This window comes from Electrophorus electricus, chromosome 16 (genome assembly GCF_013358815.1).
Source record: "Electrophorus electricus isolate fEleEle1 chromosome 16, fEleEle1.pri, whole genome shotgun sequence".
NCBI lineage: Eukaryota > Metazoa > Chordata > Actinopteri > Gymnotiformes > Gymnotidae > Electrophorus > Electrophorus electricus.
Window position 1 is genome coordinate 12,927,429 of NC_049550.1, and position 13,708 is coordinate 12,941,136.

The 13,708-nt window shown below is 42.0% G+C and overlaps 1 protein-coding gene across 2 annotated transcripts; it reads left to right on the plus strand.

Annotated features, from left to right (window-relative positions):
• The first annotated feature begins 1,005 nt into the window (after window positions 1-1,005).
• rab3da (RAB3D, member RAS oncogene family, a) lies at window positions 1,006-13,445 on the plus strand. 2 transcript variants are annotated; one of them, XM_027022323.2, is made up of 6 exons: window positions 1,006-1,343; window positions 1,988-2,088; window positions 2,887-3,123; window positions 9,682-9,800; window positions 10,088-10,212; window positions 10,633-13,445. In XM_027022323.2, the coding sequence occupies exons 3-6, from the start codon at window positions 2,887-2,889 to the stop codon at window positions 10,818-10,820; spliced, it is 669 nt and encodes a 222-aa protein (XP_026878124.1). In that variant the 5' UTR covers window positions 1,006-1,343; window positions 1,988-2,088; the 3' UTR covers window positions 10,821-13,445. The 2 variants fall into 2 exon arrangements, with proteins under 2 accessions (XP_026878124.1, XP_026878125.1); XM_027022324.2 differs by lacking the exon at window positions 1,006-1,343 and adding an exon at window positions 1,392-1,462.
• The last annotated feature ends 263 nt before the right edge of the window (window positions 13,446-13,708 follow it).

Consider the following 13,708-nt stretch of genomic DNA (forward strand, 5'->3'; position numbering starts at 1 on the left):
TTCTGTGTAGTCTGATTATTTTGTGCTGTTCCGTGACTGTTTCTGAGTCGAGTGAGCAATTGGCTTTTATTGAAGTTAGTGCATTTATTTGCACTAGCAATTGCCATGGAAGTCTCTTTACAATCAGGATTTGCTGTTTTTCATGTGTTCTAAGGAGGGGCTTGTGAATTGGAAGTCCTCTGTGATCAGCCCTGTCCCCGGCTGTGGACGTGCTCTCTAACAGCTCCCTAGCATCTAACAGTCAGGGTTGCTCTAAACATCACAGCCCCCTCAACACCCCTCAGCACTTACAGAAACCCATTGGCTACATTCATTCTGTATAGGAGAAGGTAGTGTCTTCACGAACCTCAGATGCGCTACACCTTCTGACACACTCTAAGCTGGTGATTAGGGATGAGTGACTTAACGAGAGCATCAAAACCATTGCCATTAAGTGGATTAATGGTCCTTTTGCAACTCTGCGAAATGTAAAAAGAGTCCAAGACCTTTATTCTGTTATTTCATATAATCTATATAGTCCATTATTACAAGTCCTGGCTAGAAGGAATGAGGTGTGTGAGTCACCACTTCTGCCTGATTGACTTTTCTCTGCTGGTTCTGCTTAGGTCTATGGGATGTGGGAACTACATAATTCTTTCAACTGCATAACATTTCTAAACACCAGCTGTTTCAGAGTCAGATGTGGACAAAAATATACATGATTTTACTAAATCGATGTATGTTTATTCAGAAACGAATTGCAGGTTGTTGTTTTTTTAAACAATGGGTTAAATTGATTGAACTGCATTGTAATTAAACGCAGTGTTGCTACAGTATTAAGTGAGTAATGAACACAAGGTCTATGCATCAGTCTCGTTTGGTTTACTGCTGTGAGCAGATATGAATGAACCCGTCGGTCTGTAAGACGTCACGCTGACTTGGCCATTCGCTGAAAACCTGGTGATCGGCTAGCGCGTCATGCCTGATAGCAGCCTACCAAAAGTTATTGACTGATCTGGGAACGGCCATCGTGGTCTCTTAAGAGTATTTGCCTGTCCATGGAAAGATAAACTGCTCCGGAGTCGAGGGCAAATCAGAGTAGTCCTACTAATTTTGCAACTGCGTTTTAAATGTTTCGTGCTTTGACGCTGTCTGCAAATAGAGATACACATATATGAGGAGAGTCGCCTTTAATGGTGTTGCGGTTATTCGCTTGTTCCCCGGAGCGTCGCGGGCAGAGAGTGAGGCAGTCTGCAGACAGTACAGTCCAAGAGCGCAGGGGCGAGGCGAACAGCGGATGTCCTAGGTCGGCCGAAAAAAAAACTTTTCTGAGCAGGATAACCAACAGAAAGCGATCAAAGAAGGTTAGTGAAGTTGTTTTGACTTTGCTTTCGATGTACGTTAAAAAACCCTGTATGTTTCCTGACAGAAACACTGGTTTAATTTGGTGGCAGACATCCATATGGAAGCCAGCTACAATTAGGTGAGTCGTACGAAGACCATAGCTTCTGCGACGCCACGGTGGCTTTCGCTTTAAAACCTGAATATCAAATCTGTCAAATAAAAACGTGTGCAGACTTTTATACTCAACACTGCTTTCTCCCTCGAGCGTTCGCGTGGCGCTTGTCATTTATGTTCGTTTGATCCATACGGGGGTGGACAGTTAAGATTCTGCCCTTTTGTCACGCTTCTACCTATCGTCACTTATTTAACTAGTTGCCAAAGGGGACGTAAATGTAATAAACGACTCATTATTTCATGCACAGGCATGGTGAAACACCTAAGCATTTCACAATTGCGGCTTGATGCAACATAACGTGCGCTTCCATCCAGCCGCGCGCAGGGCGTGCCACATCCTGGTGACTCCCCTCATCAGGTGCGCGTGGCAACCCAGGTCCAAACCGTCCGCTATGACACGAAAGAGAAAGCTGCCCACACAGCGAGGCGGCGACGGATGTCGGCCAAGTTCTGATGAAGGGGTTTTGTTTGTTTGTTTGTTTGTTTATAGGCTGTTCTAGGTGCTGGTGAAGGTAGCATCAGGTGTGTTTCCATATAGAACCGATTGTTTCTTTGGGCTTAGTCGACAGCTACAGACGAAGCCGATTGAAGGTCAGTTCTACAGTGAAAATGGGATGTGATCAGGGTATTTTTTTCTGTTGAAATATAAAAAAGAAACATTATTATAAAGTCATAATTCATCGAAGGATATGTTACTGTAGTCATAACTACACTGTTATGTATTTTCAAGACATTCATAAATGTGTACTAATTAAAGCTAATTAACGTGTTATATGTGTATTTGTATAAACAATGAGCAAGGCCTTTCCTGTGATAAGTTGTTTTGGTCAAAGTGTCTAATTTTGGCATCTAATGGTGATTTGCTGACAGACAGGCAAGAGAGAGCTACAGAGAGAATAGGGTGTGTGTGTTTGCTGAGAGAGAGAGAGAGAGAGAGAGAGAGAGAGAGAGAGAGAGAGAGAGAGAGAGAGAGTGTGTGTGTGTGTATGAGTGTGTTTGCTGATTTGGCTTCGGTTTTTATGGCCAGGATGATTTGTGCTGAGTTGGTATCTACAGAAACGAGACCTAATCAGGCAGAAAGCCTCTCTCAGCGGCTGTGATCCACAGATGTTACAGAGAGGGGGAGCTGGGGAACACAGAGGAGGAACAGAACTGTAGAGAGAGAGAGAGGTGATGGTGAAGGGAGGTGACAGTGAACATGGTAGAGAGATAAGGAGGAGGTGACATGATTGGCTGTTGCCCACTCTCACATATAAGTGATGTACCACACAAGCTGGGGGAAAAAAAGGCCTTTAGGAAGTTATACACACGCAGATGGTGCCTTGCGCCACAGATAGGAACAGTGCGGTCACCTGTTGCCCATGTAACGTCAGCTCCCCGGTCCTCTAGATGGCGTCAGTGAGCGACCCTCGCCAGCAAACGCAGCCGCAGAAGGACGCGGCCGATCAGAATTTCGACTACATGTTTAAACTGCTCATCATAGGCAACAGCAGCGTGGGAAAGACCAGCTTCCTCTTCCGATATGCAGACGACTCATTCACCTCCGCCTTCGTCAGCACCGTGGGAATCGACTTCAAAGTCAAAACTGTGTACCGCAATGAGAAACGCATCAAGCTCCAGATCTGGGTGAGTAGGAATTGTGGGAGTTGTAGTCCATATTTTCCGACTTTTTTTTTATTTTGGTGCTGGGAGTTGTTCATTCAAGGGGCCTTGATTACTCAACTATAAATGAAATATGAGTGAGTAACTATAATAAAATGTATACTTTCAAGTTGTATAAATAACATAGTTCCAAGAACCGTCATGTGATAAAAGTGTAGATGTTCTTAATCTTTATAAGGATGAAGAGAAATCCACACTGTGTTCATTATGATGGATGGTATCATAGTCCATATAACAGAAAAGCATATGTTTTTATATAAAATGTTTTCATTTTTGAGCAGGTGGATATAATCAGTTCTTGACACCAGTACTTCATTCATCAGACATTGTAGTCCACATTTATCTCCATTTTAACAATGGGAGTTGTAATCTTTCTGTTTTGTTGTAAAGAATGTGTTCACTGCTGTATTTCCTTACCAAGCTGCAATCAATGTGATTTTAGAGTAATGCTGTTAAGAAAACGAGTCACAATTAATTTGCTCCCTGATAGAGTCCAGCTACAGTAGTGCAATCTGTGGCAACAGGTTCCCTGCTCAGCCAAGGACTTAGACATGAGACAGTATTCTGTCCCAGTGTGGATACAATGAGGACAAAAGTAACCCCCATATGACAATTATCTCTTCAGAAGGAATTGATTCCAGTGTGGCACTGCATGGAGTAAGACCAGGGCCTCAGTGAGTAGAATTGTCTGACTGTGATACTAGACGTGCTATTGGAGGGAGGGAGGGAGGGAGGGAGGGAGAGAGAGAGAGAGAGAGAGAGAGAGAGAGAGAGAGAGAGAGAGAGAGAGAGAGAGAGAGAGAGAGAGAGAGAGAGAGAGAGAGAGAGAGAGAGAGAGAGAGAGAGAGAGAGAGAGAGAGAGAATGTGTGTAGTGTCTGCTACACAGCAGTTTTGATGCAATTTCACCCATCTATTAGGGTAACACCTATTCAGTGTAACATACATATTCTCACACACTCCATAGTGTGGAGTGTACAGACTTATTCCTGAAATTACTAGGTTTGGTCCATCTCTCTGCAGCAACACATTTCTTCCCTTTCAGGACAGAGTAACAAGAAACACATGCTTCCGGAAATAACTCACTTATTGCTTTAAAACAAATCTGAAGGGTCATCTGGCTCTCTGGTCTGTTTGGCAACATCTACGGTTGTTAGTAATAAAAGCCTGACAGGGCTGTGTTCTTGTGTGTGTGTGTGTGTGTGTGTGTGTGTGTGTGTGTAATCAGTAATGTAATCAATACTGTAATAGGAAAGGTGTCCTCTGCTGTCAGAAGAAATTATTTAGTATGTTTTGTGTGTGTGTGTGCGCGCATTTGTGTGTTTGTGGTGATAATGCAGTCATGTGTCCTTAAACACTGCCATCAAACATCATGTTTGAGACTCCAATGAGGGGCTAAACACCCACCCACCAAAAATACCTCAAAAATACAGCTTTCTACAGGCTGATTGGAGGTTGAAGGACACAAAGACAAAGAGACACACAGGTGGAGAGAGGGAGATGCAGGGGGGAAGGGGCTGTCCATTCAGTGTCTGCTTCTGGTAGCTGCCACAATGGGAATGATAAGTGGCCGCAGCTGATTGGCTGGTACCTAGTCATACTGAAGGAAGTCCGCTCTCTTAGCAGACCAGACCAGAACCATGACCCATCTTTACTGTGTGCTGACACGGTGAGGAGCATGCTTCTACATTTAGAGTGGCTTTCTCACGCCCTTGCAGGGAGCTTTGCCTTACCCTGGTTTGCTGTCTGGTTGTCTGGACTTGCTTTTCTGCGTGTCACCTGCCCTACATACAAAAATTAAAAAATACGTACTGAACTAAACTGATAATGGGTATGGCTAAACTGATCTGAGATCGGCATGAAAAGCATTTCTGGCTCACGGCCTCTCTCTTTAGCATGAAGGAAAGGAACTCTGCCCTAGCGACAGACCACTGTACAGTTCACAAAACCTGTACACACGTGGCAGCAACCGGCAGTGAAGCATGGCTGGAGGTAGAATTTTTACATTTACATTTACAGCATTTAGCTGATGCTTTCATCCAAAAAGCGATTTCCAGTTATGACTGAACACAACTTGAGGGTTAAGGGTTTTGCTCAGGGAGCCAACAGTGGTAACTTGGCAGTGGTGCGGCTGGAACTGGCAACCTTCCGATTACAATTCACGTACCTTAACCACTGCACTACCCCTACATGGGCACTGCCCTTTTAATAAATGTCCCACTGCGCAAAGGATGCAAAGTAAAAAAAAACCAAACATTCTCCACATGGGTAACCGTTAATAATAGCTGATGTGGTCCAGCTAGCCTTCCTGAGACCAGTTGATTCATTTGGCCGTGACTAACTAGCCTCCCGCTAGGTTTCCTGAAGACTTAGCAACATTAGTGTTTTTGAATAATGACGTGTTAGTTGAGAGATGCAGTACTGAGCGGTGCTAGTCCCGGCTTTTGCTGTGTGCTTTAGAGGTGTGTCGAAGGTGTGGAGCATCCGAGGATTTATAGGAGATTTTTGCCTTGGCTGACTAAGTGCATATTTAAAGTTGCTTAATGAAAGGCTAATGTGTTATTGCAGTGCTAGTTCTGTAGGTGTGTAGTCCTTGCCAGTCAGGAGAGTGAGTGTGAGACTGTGTGAGAATATGTGAGAGTGAGTTTAATAAGACCTAAAATGAGAACATCGCACACCCAAAGGGGGCATATGAGGGACATGGACATGAGACTAATCATAAAAAATTAAAACCATTACATATCTAGCTAGCTAACAGCTCACCGAGTTGATGTAGAAATCTGTAATATAAATATTTTTTACTCACCAAATTTGACACCTACTTGCAGTAGCTATTTAAGTCTGGCATACAGAAGGCACATCAAATTCATCATTCTTACTCTTCAAAAGCATGTGCGGAGCACTGAGAACTGAAGTAAGTAGGTGAGATATGAGGCAATCTGTTAAACCAATGAAATACAAGTTATTTGCCCAGTGTCTTGCTAAAATAATATTGTTAAAATTAAAGTAACTGCCAGTTCACTTCAGCACCATCAAATAGGTTTCTCTCTAGGTGTTTTGCTGGGCGGAAGACTGATAAATCCGATTGGACGGCGTAAAGCTAGATGTCTGAGGGTTCGTGTGTATGTGTTTTTTTTTATGTGTTTCTTCGCTCTGCCCACTGACATGATTAGTGTATACTTACTTAAGGGAGGAGTAACTCAAAATGAGAGATGAATTTGGTTTGTCTTAGCATTGACTCATGTCATGTCATAACAGGAAGTAAATACTTTGTGTTACATACATGAGATATAGATAACCACATGCAGTATGAATTTCTCATGAGTCTTGTCTTGTGCTAAAATGTAATTTAGATGGAAAATTAAGCAAGTTTATAGCGACCATTGAAAATCTTGGATTTCTAGGTTAGACTAAAACTCTATAAACTGTTTTTAGCACTACGCATAATATACACAGAATGTCTTCAGATACTTTTAATTTGAATTCAACTAATCAATCAATACACAATACTCAACAATGAAACATGCAGCAGCATGCTATGGGGATGTTTTTCTGTGACGGAGAGTGGGAGACACTAATGCAGAAAACTATAGCACAATCCTAGGTGAATTCATCTTCCAGAGTACGCAGAATCTCAGAGTGCAGTGAAGGGTCACATTTCCATAAGACAAAGACCTGAAACATACCTCCAAGAAAACACAAGAGATGCTTTGCGAAGTCTGAAGTGCTCCAGCCAGAGTCTGGACTGAAGCCAACAGAGCATCTCGGGAGAGACCTGAAAATGACTGTACACTGACTTGCCATCCAGCCTGGCTGAGCTTGAATGATTCTGCCAAGAAGAATGGGACAACCTTCCAGAACCGGAAGAAAAGTGTTCCAAGTTTGTAGTATCATTAACAAGTCATTGCTGCCAGTGGTTCTTTAACCAGGTATAAGGTGAAGACTAAAAGCCAAATACTTATCAGAGATGGAGGTTCGAGTTAGCAACTTGAGTCACACTTCTGATGTATGTTGATAGTTTGGCAAACATTTGAGTCCACTCATGAGTCTGACAGGTAAGTAGAGTTGTGACTTGACACTTGTGAAATTTAAGTTGGGGGGGGGGGGGGGGGAAATCAAGTCTAACCATCATTTGATTAAAACATTTTTACCTAATCTCACTGGAGCATCTAGTTAGCTAGTTAGCTTATTGATTGGATAAAAAAGTATGCTAGCCAGCTAGACTGATGGCTAATCAATGATTTTCTAGTCGGTTCATTTTAAGCAGTAATGAGTTTTTAGCTTTTGTACACTCTTTACTGTCATACTGCCCTTTACTTGTTAGCTAATGATAGATTGCAGACTAGTGTACATTTTTTTTTATTAGGCATCAGACTCTGTTACATGTTGTTGCAATTGAGAATGCACATAAGTCTATATGACCAGCAACCTCATACATTTATTTAGTTTTTATGACTTGAGACTCAACATGGAATACTATGTATAGACTCTAAATGTGATTTGGACTTGGCTCAGACTCGTACAGAAAATTACTCATGGACATCTCTGATACCAATTTAAATGGAATAAAACTTTCTTACTTTGTCGTGGAATATTATGTGTAGACTGCTGAGATAATTAGTTGAATCCAAGATGAGTAACAAGATGAGTAACAATACCAATATGTATTGTTATGGTTACACACACACACACACACACACACACACACACAGATAACAATCACCAACCTTTTTCTTTTTGCTGCACGTTACTGTGTGTTTGTGTTTAATAGGCAGCTGGTGGAGCTTATCACTGTTGACAGAAGGGGCTGGTCTTTTATGTGATAGCCATGCATTGGTGCAATTTCAGTCACACACACACACACCATTACCAGGGTAACTCGCGCACGAGGGCTCGTGGCACTTTGTAAAGTCAAGACCTTGCAGTAACATAAAAACCAATGAAGGGTTGCCTAGTTACCACACCTAGTATGTACACATAGTATGCTAATAAGACTCCCTCAGACTGGTGAAAGGGACAGCTGATTCAACCCTATCTGCTATACCCGTTCCATTAAACATGACCTCTGTAAATTTGCTATTAAAGATCAGACAGTGAACACCATATAGGTGCGAACACACACATCAGTGGGGCCTCTGAGCTGCAAACTATGCAGATCCAAACACACTGTGCCTATGTTTTATTATCAACACGACAGCATGTAGGGCAGTATAGATGAAGAGGAGGTAACCTGTAGGGCAGTGTAGATGAGGAGGAGGTAACCTGTAGGGCAGTGTAGATGAGGAGGAGGAGGTAACCTGTAGGGCAGTATAGATGAGGAGGAGGAGGTAACCTGTAGGGCAGTGTAGATGAGGAGGAGGAGGAAACCTGTAGGGCAGTATAGATGAGGAGGAGGAGGTAACCTGTAGGGCAGTGTAGATGAGGAGGAGGAGGAAACCTGTAGGGCAGTATAGATGAGGAGGAGGAGGTAACCTGTAGGGCAGTGTAGATGAGGAGGAGGAGGAAACCTGTAGGGCAGTGTAGATGAGGAGGAGGAGGAAACCTGTAGGGCAGTGTAGATGAGGAGGAGGAGGAAACCTGTAGGGCAGTGTAGATGAGGAGGAGGAGGAAACCTGTAGGGCAGTGTAGATGAGGAGGAGGAGGAAACCTGTAGGGCAGTGTAGATGAGGAGGAGGAGGAAACCTGTAGGGCAGTATAGATGAGGAGGAGGAGGTAACCTGTAGGGCAGTGTAGATGAGGAGGAGGAGGAAACCTGTAGGGCAGTGTAGATGAGGAGGAGGAGGAAACCTGTAGGGCAGTATAGATGATGAGGAGGAGGTAACCTGTAGGGCAGTGTAGATGAGAAGGAAGTGATCCTATAGGGCACTGTAGATGAGGAGGGGGTGACCACAGATTTAGTCTGGCACAACAAAGTAATAAGTCGATTGTCCAGGGTTTTTATTTATTTATTTATTGTTTTGTTTTGATGAGATACATGACTTATCATAGAGTTTCACAATGTTTTGTTAAAAGCTTTAAGTGTGCCTCCATGAATCATTCATAACTCCTTACATAAATATTTCACAATGCATTCATAAAGGTCTACATCAGCTTTCTGATGGAGTCTTAGTATCCAGGGAGAAACTCGATACTTCAAAGTCCATGTATGCTCCACTGTTTTCAGTTAAAATGTATGTTATTTGCATGTCTCAACTACAGGAGTTTACTGCACTTTTGTAAGTCGCTCTGGATAAGAGCGTCTGTTAAATGCCATAAATGTAAATGTACTCCCACTGAACTATTTACATACTAAAATACCATATGAATGGCACATTTCAGTTTTCATAACTTCACATGAAATTACATTACTAGAATGTAAAACTAGTTCATGTCTGTTAATATGAACATTTATGAATGTGTTGTGTAGTTTTATGTAGTTTAATTGTTATGAATGTTTATTATGTTGCCACTTTATGAGAATTGTTTCCCTGTGTGTGTGTGTGTGTGTCTGTGTGTGTGTGTGTGTGTGTGTGTGTGTGTTGTAGGACACTGCGGGTCAGGAGAGGTATCGCACCATCACCACAGCCTATTACAGAGGAGCCATGGGCTTCCTACTTATGTATGATATAACCAACCAGGAGTCGTTCTACGCTGTCCAGGACTGGTCAGTAATGGATAGATAATATCTCATAACATTCCTAATAGTCATTTCTACTGTATTGTAGTTCATGTCGCAGCTTGCTTGTGTTCTTAGAATGTACAGATTTGGAGGAAATATATAACAGCAAACACATGTAACCAAAGCATATAACAGAATATAAATGACCACACTAGATCTGAATATAGAAGCATTTGGGGTATTTGTACTGAACAACAGTCACTGTCAACACCTTAATTTCATACTAAATGTGTGTGTGTGTGTGTGTGTGTGTGTGTGTGTCTGTGTGTCAGGGCAACTCAGATTAAGACATACTCGTGGGACAATGCTCAGGTAATTCTGGTTGGGAATAAGTGTGATCTAGAAGATGACAGACTGGTGGCCACGGAAGATGGGCAGAGACTAGCTAATGAGCTAGGTGACATGCCAGCGCACACACACACACATTCATACACACACAGAATTGGTTCTCAACAAACAAACTTTATAACAAGTAATTTGTATCCCACCACACAGACAGGTACCCTACCCAGCTACCCAACTGATGAGGCCAGTGTTTCAGCCCAGAGATGACAATCTGCCATCATTACCCAAATATTTCACACAATAACACCATCATAAAACCAGAAATACCCATCTATGCCACACTGTTACACATACTTGCATTTTAATCCCTCCTAAAGCATAAATCACTGCTTCTATACTTCCAAATGAAATCATCGCATTATTACATAACATGCGGTGCACAGTTATCCTTGCTTTGGCTCTGTGCTCCAACACATTAGAATTAATCTCTGCCGGTCTGACCTGCCCACGTGTTGTCGTGTCTTATGTTTAGGGTTCCAGTTCTTTGAGGCAAGCGCTAAAGACAACATCAACGTCAAGCAGGTGTTTGAGCGGCTCGTCGACGTCATCTGCGACAAGATGAACGAGAGTATGGATGGAGAGCCTAGCCCGCTGGCAAATCACAAGGGCCCCAGCCTGCAGGACACGCCCCCTGCTGGGCAGAGTGGCTGCTCATGCTAATGATCGCTCACTCAGTGCGCATGCAAGCACACACACACACGCAAATGTGCACACACACACACGCAAGCACACTCCCATATATGACATACACACAATCCTAGGCCAATACACAGCTATCGTTGACTAATATGGCTACAAAGATAAACAAAGCTAAACAAACATAAACACACATACACGCGCGCACACACAATTTTTGTCACCATGCTCGGGCATACACACATGAGCATAAACCAGTATGAATCTGTGGTATGAACTGAGTTTCAGTGAGCCCCATAATCAAACATGGAAGGAACGTTTGATTCCCTTTCTCATCACTTTCTAGTGACTATAAAAGCCCGTCCCCTCCCAGACTTCTCCCTGTGCTTCTTGGAGCCGTTCACACTGCAGGACTGGGTGCATTTAGCCTACTCAGTAGTAGCTGATTATTTGAAACAGGAGACAGAAAGCAAGAAGTAGACGGTGGGTTTTAATGCCAAAACTCCAGGTTAATGTGGGCTAAATTTTAACCTGGATTAGATTTGTGAGAATATCAGGTTAACATGCCCCATAGCCTGAATGTATGAATTGAAGGCGTTTTTCTAAGGATTTATGAGGGTTTTATTTTTTGTCTAAATGAATTCCCAATTGATATTTCCCACAGGGGTCAGTGAGTCACAGGTCAGCTGTCTGATTACGCTGTGTGTAAGTTCTGAACATTCTCCCCCAGTAGGCCGCAGCGCAGTATGGTTTTGTGTACCTACCTCTAACTCCCAGTTCTGCTTCATGATAGACCTCACTTAAGTGTGCTGGATTTGGCAAATAACCTCAGGCCGTTCTGTGTGCAGCCTGTATGTCTTTGTCTATGGCCAGCAGATGCCACTTTAGAGCATTCATCCAATCTTGTAAATTAGTTTTTACCCAAGCAAAAGCTCCCCTACACTGAGACACTCAAACAGCTTTTGAATAATAATACCAGACTTCGCACTAATGTATTAACACTGCACCGCTATACCACACGGCCATTTTGGTTTGTATTTTAAATGAAGTTCACTCACTGGACTTGCTCATCCCACTGAATGGTCTTTTTGTTCAGTGTTATTTTAGCTGTCTCTGGTACCAAAGCAGACTATGACTACTAGAAATACCTATTTCGTCACGTACAGAAAAACTCGATATTTTATTTTTGTCAAATTCTATTTCTCAAACGAGAATAGTTTCACATTACTTTCACTAATATAGCTCAGTGAAGTTGTTTAAGTTTAAAACACAGAGTATGTTTACATGCATTTAATAATCCAATAACTACCTACACTTGTGTATTCAGATGACGGGAACACTCTGGGTTTACACACAAGCAGCCAATAATCTCACAGAATGATGTGATGTAAACTTCAAACTTCCTGCTGCGGAAATTTGTAAACATGGACCTACTTTACCGGCTAATATGTGCCTACGTTTATTTATGGTTATTAATAGTGTGCAATCCTGCCCTTTATACAACTTTTTCTATATTCTCTATTGATGCAAAGATGGAAATGAGCATTTTTTCTTTTCAACAAGTGGGTGCTGTGTTTACTTCTGCTAGGCACTTCCAGGGCAGCGCGACGCTGTCCGGTTACGTTTGTGTGCGTGCGCAGACTGAGGGATCTGAAAGAAATCAGAGTAATAGTATACATGTGCTGAGACGTCAGATTATTGAACTAAAATCCAGCTCTTTATCAGAGTTCTAATTCTACTCCGATCTAACAAATTGGAGTATGCTGTTTACACAACTACTTGAATCATCAGATAACTGGAGAAATCTGATTATGATTGGATTATTAAATGCATGTAAATGCACTGTTGGACAGTATCACAGAGAATGAGTCATCGGGTCTTAGTTTTTAAAATATCTTTTATCTTATGAAAGATGTCAACAATTGCCACTGTTTTGGCAGAATATATGTTACATATGTGGCTTTACCTCAACTGAGGCTTCATGACCTTACTAACAGTAAAATGTTCATACAGAGCCAAGATTGTTGTCCTGAGCGTTGGGTACCATTGCGCTGAGATCTAAAATCAAATGCTGTTCTTGTATGAGATATGATGGTGAGAGTCACTAAAGTATTGTATTACCATCAGAGGAAATTCTGTAGCTTGGCTACTCATGATCAGAATCAGAGGTTTCTTGGTGACAAGTATTGTGAAATAGATCATTTCTGTTCAGCCAACATGTTCGTAAAAGTCTGAATGGGGTGGCAAACTTGAAAAAGATCTGCTCATTCTCTGGCCACTTGTTTCTCTCACTATATTGGTTATTCCATTTGGTCAAGGGAAACCTTCAAGGGAAGTTAATTTTTTGGGAAGATGTAAAGCAGCAAACAATATAGTCTAAAATCGTAAAATGGTTGTGTTTGTATTTATGTTATATGCGCAGAAATATGTTCTCACCTCTGTGTGTTACATGTTTTTTGTCACGTCAGTGGTCTCGCTTAGATCTATTTACAATTTACACTGAATTGATTGTCATGTTTCAGGTAAACGTGTAGCGCAAAACCTACAGGTCAAAGATGTGGGGTACTGGTTCAGACCATGAAACATAACTTTCTAAATATTCTGTACATGATATAGACCACATAATAAATAAAAGGACACAAACACAGATTGCTTGGTCTGCATATTTACCTGATGCTTTTATACAAAGCAACTTACAATTATGACTGAGTGCAACTTGAAGGCAAAGGCTCAGCTTCCCAACAGGGGGCAACGGTGGGGCTTAAACCAGTAACAGTTGGATTACAACCCAAGTACCTTAACCACTGAGCTCATAAATTGTAGACACGAGAAATGGCTTGTTTTTTTCATTTATACACAAGAAAGCAGAAATACATTAAAACTGAATTTTCATTATGTTGTTTATGTCTAGG